The sequence below is a fragment of the Genypterus blacodes genome, unplaced genomic scaffold, assembly GCF_046128005.1.
Source record: "Genypterus blacodes isolate CSIRO-AG114 ecotype Tasmania unplaced genomic scaffold, CSIRO-AGI_Gbla_v1 ptg000192l_1, whole genome shotgun sequence".
NCBI lineage: Eukaryota > Metazoa > Chordata > Actinopteri > Ophidiiformes > Ophidiidae > Genypterus > Genypterus blacodes.
Genome location: NW_027466992.1, coordinates 302,655 through 318,661, shown reverse-complemented (window position 1 = coordinate 318,661; position 16,007 = coordinate 302,655). Strand labels below are relative to the sequence as shown.

General features: G+C 46.8%; 1 protein-coding gene across 1 annotated transcript; it reads right to left on the bottom strand.

Annotated features, from left to right (window-relative positions):
- Nucleotides 1-171: 171 nt before the first annotated feature.
- On the bottom strand, nucleotides 172-15,812 carry LOC143015216 (neural proliferation differentiation and control protein 1-like; the record flags this gene model as incomplete). The annotated part of the gene is made up of 6 exons (XM_076169179.1): nucleotides 15,423-15,812; nucleotides 6,684-6,836; nucleotides 1,042-1,143; nucleotides 725-940; nucleotides 529-595; nucleotides 172-260 (listed from the first exon to the last, which is right to left on the bottom strand). Coding segments are annotated over exons 1-6 (739 nt in total), but the record flags the coding sequence as incomplete, so codon positions are not given.
- Nucleotides 15,813-16,007: the final 195 nt, after the last annotated feature.

The following is a 16,007-nucleotide window of genomic DNA, read 5'->3' as shown; positions in this document are numbered from 1 at the left end:
TGTGAGAACAGAAACTTTTAAATGCACCGTGCACATTCACACTTCCTGTGGCAATTTGCAAATGTGGCAAGTTCTAAAAGAAGACGTCAGCTGCTTGGAGGGGGATTTGTGTGTGTGTGTGTGTGTGTGTGTGTGTGTGGGGGGGGGGGTTATGTCTCATTGTGTGTGTGCTCACCGAGGTACCGGCCTTAGCAGCAGACGGTGTGCCCCCGAATGCAGGATAGTCCACCTTCTGAGCGAGGCGCGATTCCTTCTTCATCCTGCGGGGGGAACCACAGTCAGGAATGAATCGGACTTATGAAACAGTCCAAACAAATCACATAACATGAAAATCTGAACTTCTAATGAATCAAACCAGGTGCTAAGGGATGAGATATTGAAGATTTTTTTCATTCTTCACAATCACAAATTACATAAATGTCTTATTTAATGGATTTAAAGGAGGATTTTGGATGATATTTGTTGTAATGTGCATTAAGATGCGTTTAGGTACAAAGAACTCTGGTCATTCTGGTTGTTCAGTCTTACCTGACGAAACATATGGACGCCAGGATCACTGCCATGGTCCCCACGATGATGCACAGCGAGATCATAACTGAGGGGATGAGAGGAGGGAAACAGGCTGACTTCCTCGCTCATTTTGCTCATTCATGTCCGCTTTGATCTTGTAGCGATGAGGCGTTTGTTGTCTTATTTTTCCGTAGGCCACTAAAGCTCGACTCACCCACGATAATGGCGTCATCCCTGGTGGACGGCACAACTACGGGTTGAGCTCGGCCTCCCTGTTGGGAGGAAGTCCCTGGGATGACCTCAGCGTTATGCTGGGTAGAAGTTGTCTGTGGCGCTGAGGTGGTGGCGGTGGTGCTTGGGCGCTTGGTGACAGGTGGACTCTGGCTTTTCTGCTTGGGTTTGGAGGCATGGGGCTTGACTTTATTTACATCTGTATGTGAGGAAGAAGAATTTGGCTTGAGATAAAGGAAACGCTGCAGACGAAGACCTGAGTGTAATGTTCTGTTAGACTTCTTTCTTAGGATGTCTTACGCTGCTGTTTGGGTTTTATTGGTGACTCTTCCTGTTTGGCGATGACCGAGTGGAGGAAATCGATGGCCTCGTCCTCATCAGTGTAGATTGCCGCCATTTTTCCTGCGAGGGGACACAGAAGAAGATGATGTTCCAGGGATTTAGTGCGATACCAAACAGGCTACCTTTAAATCTCAATTAGAAAGAATGACTGAAGGATTCAATGAAAGCACAATAAGGTGCTGCTCATGGGCCAACTGATAGCAGAGAGAGCAAGGGAGGGAGAGAAAGAAAGGTAGAGAGGGAATGAAAGCAAGGGGGGGGGGGGGGGGCAGCAAGCAGGAGAAGCAGCAGAGGAGAGGGGGTGGGGCAGGATGGGGGGGCATGACAGAGAAAGAAAGAAAGAAAGAAAGAAAGAAAGAAAGAAAGAAAGAAAGAAAGAAAGAAAGAAGAGCAACAGATAAAGACACAGAGACAGTGAAAAAGAGAGAGAGCGACAGGGAGAGAGAGACAGGCAGACAGACAGACAGAGAGAGAGAGACAGGCAGACAGACAGACAGAGAGACAGAGACCGAGAAAGAGAGAGTCAGAGAGAGAGGGGGAGACAGAGACAGAGAGAGAAAGGGAGAGAAAGAGATTGAGAGACAGAGAGAGAGAGAGACAGAGACAGAGACAGAGACAGAGACAGACAGAGTGAGAGAGACAGAGACAGAGAGTGAGCGAGTGAGCAAGAGAGATAGAGACACAGAGACACAGAGACACAGAGACAGAGACAGAGACAGAGACAGAGAGTGAGAGTGAGAGTGAGAGTGAGAGTGACAGTGAGAGTGAGAGAGTAACCAGGGAGTGTGCCGCTGTGTGTTATTTGTTTGCTGCTAGTAAAACAGGAGAAACAGAGAAAACACTAAAGTGTTGGTTAACAGCACAGGAGGCCAGACAGAGAGCCACATTCCTGCAGGACGACCCAGGTCTCCACGGAAACCAGGGTGTGTGTGTGTGGCCGGGGGAGGACACTCTGCAGGGGGTGGGGTGGGTTGGGGGGGGGGTAAAGATCCAAAAGCTCATTGCTACTTAAGCTGATCAATATCCTATCTGCTCTGGATTTAAATAACAGAGATCTGCAGTGTGTTGTTGATGCTCCATCTGCTCAGCAACCTGCTCCAACACACACACACACACACACACACACACACACACACACACACACACACACACACACACACACACACACACACACACACACACACACACACACACACACACACACACACACACACACACACACACACACACACACACAATTCAGGTTCTGCTTCCGCTTTGGAGGACAAGGATGTTACATTACAGTATCTTCAAAAGCAACAACTCTTGCTACTTGAGTAACATTTACATTGGACTGAAGCATTAAGTGTGTAAGAATCGAACTTTGACCTTAAACAAAAGCAACCACACAAATCCAAACTGTCATGTTTCTCAGCATAAAGGCAGCGTGATGATTTTGGGGGCAGAGTGAGATGACTCATGTTTAGCCCCGAAGCCACCCTCGTACAGGACTGACTACAGCTTCACCTCTCGCTCCAGAAGGCTCAGCCATCTGGCTCAGCTCCTGCGTCCGCCGCCGCCGCCGTGACGCACCGCCACTTTCACTGCCAGCTTTTGTTGCTCCCCGGCCTCCCTCTGCTAAAGGCCATTTAGTGCACTCCCATAGCAGGTGTCTGAGGAGGCGGGCTGCACCATCTGTACTTTGCAGGTGGTTGCGAGCTCCAGCAGTGCCAGTAAGGGGCATCCTGCACGTGTGTGTGTGTGTGTGTGTGTGTGTGAGGGATTAGAGGTTTGGATCTTACAGTAGCCACACACACACACACACACACACACACACACACACACACACACACACACACACACACACACACACACACATACACTCTCTCACACACACACACACACACACACACACACACACACACACACACACACACACACACACAGAGTCACGCTGTATCAGTTTCAACCTGGAAGTGTGATTTCATGATGATTAACTGCCCAAAGTCAGTATTCACCTACAAAGAGAGTCAGCAGTGTGTGTATGTGTTTATGCGTGCATCAACACACACCGCCTGAGCGCACACACCTTCTCATTGTGTTTGAGAGTTTTGTCACTAGCTTGATAATGACCCATAACCCCTCGGCAGGCACCCGGGGGGGCAGCCGGGTACTACAAACAAACACTAAACAGCTCAACAGGGATCACGGCTCACACACATCTGTGCAGTGCTCTTTTCCCACTTAAAAACCATTCACACACACACCCCCCCCCACACACACAGCTCCTGCTTCCTTCTCCTTGTCTCACTGTAGCAAACGTGTGTATCGTGATAAGAACTTTGAATTGTGGCCAAATTTCACACTAAAATCCCTAATCTATTTAGGAGTGTACTGATCTGTTTCTTGTGTGTGTGTGTGTGTGTGTGTGTGTGTGTGGTGATATATCACCGACATCTTCACTACATGAAACAACCGCAAAAACTAAAAATTTATTTTTGCAGAATCTCAGTGCTCAGTGTTTGACATTGTGTGTTTGTTTTCATCATCACTTGTGTATATTTTGTGCAAAATGAGCAACAACCATCTTTTAGATTCAAGACAATAATTAAAGATGCTCATAGCAGACACGTTAGTCTTTGGGTCTTTTCCCCGTGAGTTACTGTTTAAGTCAGGGGAGGGTGGGGAACCTCCGGCTTGCTTAGGGCTGATGGCAACATCAAAATGGCCCGCGATAGAAAAAAAGTTCCCCACCCCTGGTTTAAATTCTCGATCCTTCACGTTCCGTTACTGCTCCATAATGAGGAGTCCTCTGGCGCCCTCCTGTGGACAATGCGCGGTGGAGCAAGAGGCGGGCAAGAGCGCAGAGACAAGCATGCAGAGTGGAAAAAACAAATAACAAAAATGTATTTAGTTAAATAAAATATTGAGAACATTGTTAATTAACAATTAATGAGGTTGATTATTAATTAACAATTCTGTCTCTCTCTGCCCCTGGACTTTTTGAGGAAAGGTCTACTAATGAGTGAGAAGCACTCCAAAAAAACTACTGGTCAGTGTGTTCACATAGGGGAGCCACACACAGTTAAAACGCCACTTTGTACACCAAAGCAAACGGTAGTAAAGGTGACGCCACTCCAAAAGTGTCTCTTTAAAGCTTTACTAATGCGTTGAGTCAACACAGAGAAGGTCTGACCTCTTCTTCTACTAAGCCGCCACACATTTCAAACAAAAACCTGTTTCCTTCCTAAGAACTAAAGGAGGAAGCGGAATAAAAAGTTCATACCCGCAAGCCACGAGATAAATGTTTTAAAAGGTAATGGGTTGCGTTTCAATCTAACAGCGTGTTTGTGTTGAGCTGTTAAACCTCTGATCCCTGCAGCGTCCTCAGATTACAGTCATGTTAATCTCCTCACATGCCAGACCAGACCAAACGCTTCAGACGCCCCCCAGAGGTCAAAGGGAGACAGACGCTGGACCACCTTGAGACAAAGCTGAAGACAGACAGAAGACAGGCCGGGTCGCTGCCTGTCAATCAAACAATCAAACACTGACACAGGTTCACAAAAGGAGTGAAACTGAGCGTGTGCGTGTGTGTGTGTTTGGTGGTCAGACAGGGAGTGCCCTTCCTTGAGCACATACACTACTTTACTGTACATGATGCTTTCATAGGTATGTTGTGTTTGTCCATGGCTCCAGGCTCCATACAGTAGTGTGTTTACCTATGGGAGCGTCCGCCTCCATGTTAAATACAGGCAGCTTCTGCACACACACACACACACACACACACACACACACACACACACACACACACAATTGAAGCTCTTACTGCAGTAGACCTCACACCACCCAGTGTGCACTCCACTCCATCCCACTGGAGATTTGATTTCCAATAATAAAACCCATAATACCCCGGCCCCTTGAAAATCAATGTCTGTATAGAAATACATGGATAAAGAGTCGACTTCATATACGGAGCGGCTCTTTATTGCTTTCTCTATACATGAAGTAAACACTGGATATGGGTGAAGCTCCAGGGTGACTGTTTGATTTCTGGCAGTATAAATGTGTGTGTGTGTGTGTGTGTGTGTGTGTGTGTGTGTGTGTGTTAAGATGGAGACAAAACGTTTTGCTGATAAATCAAAGCAACTGCATGAGCACACACATGGTTTTGGGTGTGTGTTAGTCTGTGTGTGTGCGTGTTTAAGTGAGAGGGAGACATTTTAATATACTGTATATAAGTGTGTGTGTGTGTGTGTTTGTGTGCGTGTGTGTCAGTGGGAAAGCCAGACAGAGTGCAGATCAGTGTGTTCTGTGACCTGTCAGGGGTTTATGTAACCACTTCAGGGAGCTTAAATGAGGACGGACACACACACACACACACACACACACACACACACACACACACACACACACACACACACACACACACACACACACACACACACACACACACACACACACACACACACACACACACACACACACACACACACACACACACACACACACACACACACAGCTGTACATTCCTCTCTTTCTGCAGCTTCTCTACACGTTTAAGCCACAATTAAGCCACGTTTCTACTGTGCCCTCTGCTACAGACCCATATAAATTATTAATCCTGCAGAGACCCCACACACACACACACACACACACACACACACAGAGGCTCAGACACACACACACACACACATACACACGCAGAGGCAAAAGAGAACAGTTTTGATTGCTCATTTTGGTGGCGCCTGCCAGCAGAGCAATACCAAGGAAATGTGAAAGCAGGAGATTTATTCCTGCAGTTTGGCCGAATGCTCTTGGATTGAGTGTTGGAGATGAAGGGCGTGCGAGATACGTGTCATCTACGTGATTAATCTGAGTGTGCGGGGGCGGTGTGTGTGTGTGTGTGTGTGTTGCAGAGCCCTGGGGGCGGATTAGAGAAACAGATCAGACTGAGCCGCCGCACAGATATGGACGGAAGAACTCATGTGAGAGAGAGGAAGAGGAAGGGGAAAGGACTGACCCATAACAAGGAGGAGGGGGAAAATTAGAGGAGACACTGGGAGGGAGGGAGGGAGGGAGGGAGGGAGGAAGGGAGGGAGAGAGGGAGAGAATTAAGCTATGGAGCAAAGATTGATGGGGAGGGAAAGGCAGATGAGCGGATCGATGGATGAAAGGAAGATGGAGAGTTTAGGGAGGCGTGGACAAGAAGACACAGAGACAAAACGAGAGAGGACAGAGACAGAATGCGAAGAAAGAGACAGAATGAGAAGAGACAGAGACAGAATGCGAAGAGAGAGACAGAATGAGAAGAGACAGAGACAGAATGCGAAGAGAGAGACAGAATGAAGGGAGGACAAACACGGTGACTCACACTAATCAGGTTATCTGTGTTTGTGAATCTGACTTGTCTGGCTTCCCGTCCCTCAGTATCGCTTCATTTCAGATTTTCCTAAAGGAAGCAGTGTGTGTGTGTGTGTGTGTGTGTGTGTGTGTGTGTGTGTGTGTGTGTGTGTGTGTGTGTGTGTGTGTGTGTGTGTGTGTGTGTGTGTGTGTGTGTGTGTGTGTGTGTGTGTGTGTGTGTGTGTGTGTGTGTGTGTTTGTGTGTTATGTTTTGGTACCGTGGGTGGCATGGTTCCTCTTCTTCACCACGCAGCCTCCTTCCTCGTTCTCCACCAAGGCGTCCAGGCAGGGGCCGCAGTGGAAGGAGCCGTGCTTGCAGAAATGGCGCCCCTCTTTGGCACAGTCTAGAGGGGGAGGGCACTTCCTGCCAGCTGGGGAAGAAAAACAAACAAACACACAGACAAACAAACAAACAAACCGACAAACAGCTTTTAATTGGTCGATGTCAGGATGGCTTTACAAATTCACAACGGCAATGCACTTATACTCCATCAGTGATTGTGCCAGTGTGTGTGTGTGTGTGTGTGTGTGTGTGTGTGTGTGTGTGTGTGTGTGTGTGTGTGTGTGTGCTGATGTATCATCGCAGCTTCAATTTAACAAGGATCCAAGCCAATCTTTGGCCTCTCACACAGATTTACAAACAATCACTAGACCTGATTACTGCAAGTATAACCCCCCCCCCCCCCCCCCCCACACACACACACACACACACACACACACAGCAGGAGGGGCACACAGTGGAAGGAGTGGGTCAAAACCCCACAGCAGGTGTGACTGACAGCAGAGAGACGCGATCAGAGCAGATACTGATCCAGGAGCTGCCGCAAGGTACTGTGTGTTTGTGTGTGTGTGTGTGTGTGTGTGTGTGTGTGTGTGTGTGTGTGTGTGTGTGTGTGTGTGAGACAGTTAGAGCAATGACTGTTTGTGCTCCATAGCTTGGACAGAAAGGAGTGGATTGATTGATGGATCAGTCAGGTGACAGAAGATTATGCAACGACGTTAAACAATCAGATCAAAGACAATCCAAAAGTCCTTAATCAAGTCAAAATGCCAATCTTTTGCTTCTTATCAACTTCTTAAATGTGTCAACATTGATAGATTACACAAGAATCGGAACTGTAAAGGCTTTGTAAAGTTTATAATGTAAAGCAAATGTGAAACTTGAAAGAAGCGAGAAAGAGACGACAAAACATCCTCTGTGAGTGTTTGTGGTGTGTGTGTGTGTGTGTGTGTGTGTGTGTGTGTGTGTGTGTGTGTGTGTCACCTCAGGTCTGTCACCTCTGGCTCTATTCAGCCTCACCTGCCCTGCCTTGTCGTGACCTCACTCCACATCAGTGTGTGTGTGTGTGTGTGTGTGTGTGTGTGTGTGTGTGTGTGTGTGTGTGTGTGTGTGTGTGACGCTCCCATGTTCTGCCCCTCCCTCGCTCCTAACGTCCACGATTACTCTCTCAATCCTCTCATGGCTTCCATTTTTATCTGACACATCCTCTTTCTTTCTTTCTTTCCCCGCCGTATGATCCACACGTTCTCACAGAGCAACACCAGAGAAGAAGCCGTGATTACAATTTCATTATTCTGCCCTCACGACTGTGTTCTCTATTCTGCCTGTGCCTAAATTAAATTACTGTAGATTCATGTTCACTTACAGTACAACCACCTACCTGACACACACACACACACACACACACACACACACACACACACACACACACACACACACACACACACACACACACACACACACACACACACACACACACACACACACACACACACACACACACACACACACACACACACATTCTGCGAGCTGTCGTGGCGTCCCTGTGGGTCGGTTCTTCTGTTTTGAATTCACGGGTTTGTCGGCATGCAAACCAAACGTGTGAGGCACAGGAACAGAAGAAAAGGTAAAGTAAGAAACGAGGAAGAGCTGCAGCTTTATGCATCAGAAACGCTCATTAACCCCTCACAGCAGCAGAAGAAGAAGAAGAAGAAGAAGAAGCCATGGTATAAATTGCAATAAAACGCTTTTGGTGGATAAAAAGCTCAGCCTGATTTTTATTACAGCACTCTCTCTCTCTCTCTCTCTCTCTCTCTCGCTCTCTCTCAGATGGTCATTATCACTATCATGACAACAACCTCAAATGTATTCACCGGCATAACAAACGCAATTGGAGGAAAGTGCTAATTCGCCATAGGAGGCGGCCTTGTGCCAACACGCCTCCCGCACAGCATTAATTAGAGAGCTCAGTCACAGTGGGACACCGAGAGGGAGAGCGGGAGAGCGGGAGAGCGGGAGAGCGGGAGAGCGGGAGAGGGGGAGAGGGAGAGAGATGGAGAAAGACAGAGAGAGACATACAAAGACAAATACAAAATGGAGAAATCGGGTCGTTTTTAGCAGCGGTGTGAATCATTGTGCATCTCAAGGACATTTGTCCTTGGACTGAGTGAAAATGACTTTCGACACCATCTGCTGCTGTTGCCAGGCTGTGCTCAGCAGCAGCAGCTCTGCCAGAAAGGACAGCGAAGCAGACAGCGAAGCAAACAGCGGCGCACTGACACAGCCATCAAACACCTACACTCACACAAGGTCACTCGCACACACACACACACACACTCTGTGCAACTTAAAAACTTGTGTTCCTTCAACTGCAAAACAGTGATCGTCATCCGTTCTGTAATTGTGCGTGTGCGTGTGAATGTGTGTGTGTGTGTGTGTGTGTGTGTGTGTGTGCGTGTGGATCAGAGGGGTCACACACTCCATTGTGTGTACTTCCTGCCTCTCTGATAGCATACAGGAAGTAAGCCAGATACTGAAGGATCAAGTGGAAACATTACTGGGCAGTCTTTACTTAATGCATGAGCACGGACATGGGTGTGTGTGTGCGTGTACTGTGGGTGTGTGTGTGTGTGTGTGTGTGTGTGTGTGTGTGTGTGTGTGTGTGTGTGTGTGCGTGCGTGCGTGCGGTGAGTGTGTGTCATACTCCCGATGCTTCTCTTTATCCACCTTTCATATCCACACTCTCAAATGGCAGTGATGGACAAAAGCAAAACAAACAAAAGACACGTTGTTCTTTAGCCTCCATTAGCGTTTGGAGCCTGGCGGTTGTAAACAAACGCTGCCTTTGTGAGATGTATTCAGACAGGAGACAGTCAATAGCAGAAAATAAATCAACTGCAAAAAAGGGACTCAGCTGCAGAGAACACACAACCGGTTCAACCAAACAGCTCATTACCTCATAGTATATACAGTATGAGGGCTGACTGATAAGTTCTGAGCCCGGTTGAGCGCGGCGCTAAATGAAGTTCCTGCTTCAGCCGGGCTCATAATTTATCAATCGAGCCTTTTGTACCGTCAATCCTTTAATTCCAGTAGCAAGATTTAGCCTCTACTGTAAAACCAATATGGATCTGATACTTTGACTAGCCCAGCCAATCTGAACCATGTATGGGGGTTGATTGATAAGTTTAGAGCCTGGCTGTGATACGTAGCTTTGAAATAGTTCAGCAAAGATCCGACTCACCCGATTCCCCTCTTCTCAAATGTGACGTCTTACACTTGGCTCAGAATTTATCAAACAACCCTAGCGTACAACGAAATCCTTCATTTTGGCAAGACAGGTTTATCCAGACTATAAAACACACTTTTAATCTGATACTGAGCCCAGACGATCTAAATCTTGAGGAAATGGAACTAAAGTTGATTGTCCCTTTCTTTCCTCCAGGAGAATTGCTTATTCAATCACCCGACAGCCGGGCCTTCATCACTCAAAGACTCTTCTTCAGTGTTAAAAAAACAAAACATCCGCCTCTAATGCTGAAATTCTCAGAAAAACCCAGAGCCTGGAAACTGTAAAACTGTTCCAGGATACGACTTTGCGGCGTCGGTGTTGATTTTTCACAATACATTAGTGCAGTGACGCGTTCATACACACCGACATGTTTCTCCCACACTCGGCGCAAAATGGGCCACGAGTTGCACCTGTTTGTTTCACTGCACACACACACACACACACACACACACACACACACACACACACACACACACACGGAAGGAAGTGCTCATAAAAGTGAAAGAATTTCTTCCTGGAGGTAAAACGTGTTTTTAGATCTACTCGTCACGTCCCCCCCCCGCCTCCTTTATCTGTCCCTCCATCAGTGGTTTGTCTGGGTTGCATGTCAGACGGTGACGTTTCTAACTCGTTACACAGGGGGGAAATGATTGTGCCATTATCGTCAGCGTGAAGCAGAGCAGCACACCCTGCAGCAAACAGGACAAAGGTTAAACAGATTGGTACAATTTGAGCTTATAGGAGGAAAATCAAAACTCCAAACTCTCACAGCTCGCCCTGTTGGAGTCCAAATGCATACACACACACACACTCATACTGGTTTTGTACGACAGAAACAATTAACAACCGTCTCCCTGAGTGGATGAATTGATCCGTTAGCCACAAATCCACCAAGCTCCAAAGGGTGGAAAAGCCTTCAAATGGGTAGAGGTCATTAGTGGTTGTTTCATGTTTCTAGTCCCATTTGTTACAGCAAATACTGGAAACTGATATTAGCTCAGATGTTAGATTATTGGAAGCTTTCTACACAGAGATGGATGAAGAAGAGGAGCTTGTGTATCTCTCATAGATGGATCAGCTGGTACTGCTGCTGGTCCAGTGGGGTGAGGTTGAGTTGGGCTCAGTCAGTTAGGTTAAGCTCAGGGGTCTGTTAGCCTTTAGCTGAGATCAGACGAGAGGTTTCGATCTTCTATCATATCTTCTATCTAATTAGCCCGCCCACCCACACAGAAACCTGCACTGCCTTCTGTAACACGTTTATTGTGCAACACCTCATCCTCAAAAGCGGCAACTCTGAGATCTGAAACAGACAGACTGCCACGTAATGAAAATAATCTCTCTCTTCCAGTCATCAGTGTTAAGTGTTAAGGATGTGGTTATGCACAAAAGCAAAAAAAAAGAAAGAAGCACCAACGTGATGCCGGCATGATTTGTAATTACGGGCAGAAGCGGATGTGACCCTGTTTGAACCACAGGGGAAAGAAGCTCAACTGGCGCTTCCATCAAATATCTGATCCGAAGCGTTCTGTAAGTAGTTTAATAGCCAAGCTCTGAGCAGTCAATCATTAAGCCCTCCAGAGAGAACCAAGCAAAGGAGAGCCAGGGAGGAATGGAGGTAGAAGTGGTTTAAAGTTGCCACAGCAACCAAAGCCTTGAATGGCGGCGTATTGTTCTTCTTCCCAGCCCCTAGGTGCGCCCACAAATTACCACCTTGAGCACCACAATGGAGCAGATCGCTGTCACCAATAAGTCCGGCCCCGTGGTTATGAATGTCACCTCTGATGGTTTCAGTGATGTACCCGGGTCGCAATTCTCTCTCTCTCTCTCTCTCTCTCTCTCTCTCTAACCACACACAGGCTATATAATCCATCCATTGAAACCCAAAGAAGCACTTGTTGGGTTTAAACACCATTTTCTAAATATCTTCCAGGAAAGACAATACATCAAAATACCCCTCATATCAAAGAAAAGCAAAAAGTGCTTCCTGTCAAGGCTATTATTTTGAAAAACTACATTACAACTACATTACATTACATTACAGTCATTTAGCAGACGCTTTTATCCAAAGCGACTTCAAATAAGGCATCTGGCAGTCATCGCCTGCATCACTTCAGCTCAGAATAAACAACTTTCCTTATATTTGTATTGAAAAGAGATTCAGTTCACTGCCTCTTCCTCACTCCAGCCTCATCCTCACTGCAGCATCTTTCCCGGCTGCTAATGAACCTCCAGCGTCACTCCGCAAAGATTTAACGATCTTTGCTTTCAAAACCCCTTTAATTCCATTGACTGGCCCGATGGAGTGTGAATGAAACCCGATGAGGTCTGACGGAGCGAATGATCCCCGCACAACACACACCTAAAATCAGCTCATCTGTCTCTATGTGACGCAGGTGTGACCATACAGCAACTATGACGTACGAGTCCAGTCAGTGTGTGTGTGTGTGTGTGTGTGTGTGTGTGTGTGTGTGTGTGTGTGTGTGTGTGTGTGTGTGTGTGTGTGTGTGTGTGTGTGTGTGTGTGTGTGTGTGTGTGTGTGTGTGTGTGCCTGTGTGCGTGTCAGCCTGCATGTGTCCACACGACCCGTTCTCATTTTCCATCACATGGCAGATGAGTAATGGTGCTGCGGGACGTGGAGGGTGAATGATCTGAGAGAGTCTGGGGTCTCAGTGGGAGCGAGTGTGACGCCGCACATATTAACCCCTCAAGATTAATCCTGGTGTCAAATTTAATCAAAAAAGCACCAGAGGCAAAGACCCGCCTGCCTGATTAATGAGCGCAATGAATTCTGTGTGTGTGTCTCTGGGAGCAGCAAACCGAGGCAGAGTGTGAGTGAATGAGCCTGCAGTCATGGTTGACCTCCTTCTCTCCAAGGTGGTTTAGTTTCCAGCTGCATTTACTGATCGGTTTGTTATTACCATTACACAGGTGCTATTAAACGGGGCTCCGCCTGGGAAAGAACTTAGTCTGGACATTGAGAGTTTCTTCAAAAGTAAACAAAGCAAACTCAGTGAATTTGTGTAATTATCTGATAAAACACAATCAACAGGTGCAATTTGGGCTTAAATAAATAAATAAATGCTTCTTTTCCTGGATTCCATGGCTGGTTTCCATCCCTATAGGCCACGCCCATTTGCACCTGAGCAGATTTTGCATCATTTTTAATTTGCAGTGGGCGTGGCTTCAAAAAGTGCTGACTCATGCAAAAGAGTCAGTCTGCTGTGACCTCACTACATCAATCAGCCTGATGGTGGCGTTAATAACAACAACAACAGTTACATTTTGTCAATACAGCTTTACAACAACCTAAGCAGACTTGGAACAACCAAACATTTGTTGGTTTTGTCAGTCACTTGTTAACTCTCACCACCGACACATAACTAGAGGACAGTCAGGCCTTGGCGGAGGTATGATCTCCACTGATGTTATTGTTGTTTCTCTCTGTAAGAACGATCTATGATTCCAGTTACTTAACTTCACTGTTTTTAAGGTTTTTGTCCCAGCAGAAACGTTGTGTTCTGTGAGAGCTTTCTGACATGTTGACATATGATGATGTGTCCATGTTTGCAGACTCCACCGCCTGATTACTATGCACTTGGAGCCGATGACACACACTCCAGCACGGCCCTGGAACCTGCCACATTTGTCTCTGAGGCGTAAGCAAACACATAACTGCCATACTGGATACGGGTTACAGCTTCTGTGGACGCCTCGCCTCGCCTCGCTTCCCTTTCCTCCTCCTCCTCCTCCTTCTCGTTCTTCTTCTTCGTCAAAGCAACGTTAAGGCTTAATCCGTTTCTGTCACATCTGAGCCTGACTGAGTTTATCTCCATAACGACTTGTTATCGACTGGCTCGCATCCAAGCGCCAAGTCACCTTGTGCTGTAATGTCAACACTACATATGGAAACAAGCGCACAAACACTGCACAAATTGAAACACCCAAGATATTAACAAGCAGGGATAAACTTTAACGTCCTGATGATGCAGAACACAAATATCTAAACAGGAACACCGACGGCTATAAGGACTTTGAACTCTGAACACTTCTGCCTCCATCTTATACATCTTATACTTTATACGAGTGTTGATAATGCCTTCATTCATGGTAAACCTCCTTTTTCTTTTGACACAAACACCAATTCCAATTGATGGAATGAAGAGTCTGGCACTGTGAAATGCTATCAGCATACATGCAAGTGCAAAAAGATCATTTCCTTTGATAATGTTTGTTTTTTTGAGAACTCGGGGACTGAATGAGGTTCTACCTGTTCCCATATTCATAATAGAGGGGGAAAAACACAAAGTCCCCACTGCGTCACCTCGTCTCTGTCCATGTTGTTATGCCTGAACCAAATGAATTATGAACGCAGGACACACTGTTATGACGCTGTGCACAGGCTCTCGTGTGCCAGAGTGACCCAGTGAGGAGGGGAAACGTGTCTGGGCTATACTGTGTCTGTGTGTGTGTGTGTGTGTGTGTGTGTGTGTGTGTGTGTGTGTGTGTGTGTGTGTGTGTGTGTGTGTGTGTGTGTGTGTGTGTCAGTTGATAATGGTGAAAGATTACACGGGAGAGGTCCAGCTGTTCGCTCTCCCACAGGGTTTCTGTGTTAAAAGCTGAATAATCTTCCCTGCACACGTCAGCAGCATCCATTAGAGCCACGACCACACAAACTCTGATTACAATGGGTGATAACATAAATAAATACTAACACAATCATTTGTCAATTCATCTCAATCAACCACTTTGATTACAACAAAAAACAAATCATTTCACTTCAGTTGCCACGCAAGAATAGAGGTCGGAGGTCAGAGGGCGTTGCTGTTAACAGCACAGGCTGAAGGCATCAGTGTCACATTGGTCCTTTGTGCTTGATTTGATTGTTGATCATCTTATAGACTCAGATCAATCATATAGATTGATTTAATAACACAACACCACAGGATGGTTTGAACATTCCCATGTATTTCCTCTACTTACAAACCAGTTGGGTTGGATTGTGGCCATCAGTCCACAAGGACACTTACACATGCACACACACACAAACAAAAGATGGAATTTAGCATTTTTTCGTTCTTTATGTTCTCAATGAGGACTGAGCTGAACATATGGGATGTCCCGTTTAGAGCTTCTTCTCACACACACACACACACACACAGACAAAACTCAACTCAAAATTACTTACTTAAATGAAGCGCCCCAATAGAATTTAAATTCAAATTTTACGTGCCTAATCTTGACATAAAAGATCTGCTATGAGATCATTTCATAATCGATGGGCTCAGTAAAGGTGATTGACGCGTCGATCTGCCGATGACCTGAATAGTCCTGAATGTGTGTGTGTGTTGGTGTGTGTGTGTAAAGTGTGTGTGTGTGTGTTGTTACCTGGAGGGCTGCCGCGGACATCGGAGAGGATGAAGCCGAGCAGGACCGCGGCGAGCAGCGGCAGCGAGGCCCGGCGCGGTCGTCGGTTCCGCGGGCTGGAGAGCGGCAGCATCCTCGGTGCTTGTTAGCGGAGGTGCGCAGATGGAGGCATGGAGGCGCCTCAGTCACTCCCGCATCACACACACGGATCTCTGGAGCTTTATGGAGGAACTGTTCTGTCTGCTGACGTCCGGAGCGATGTGGCACAGAGAGGCTAAGCCGAGCAGGTGGCGTCGGGACACGGCAGCGAGCGATCACACACTCCGCTGCTCTGCGCACCGTAATCCGTGTTTGCTAAAGATAGGGGAGCTCCGGGCAGAGGGGGAGGGAGGGAGGTGTGTGTGTTGTGTGTGTGTGCGAGAGAGAGAGAGACAGCGAGAGAGGGAGAGAGTGATGCTGCCTTCACTGTCTCCTCGTAAACGCCTCACGAGCTCTTCTATACGTGACGATGTTCAACGCGTTGAAAAATATATTTATAAAAAGCGACGCCAAAATACAAATAAGGGAAAACTCTGTTTTAAAAGTACGACATTCAAATATGAAGCA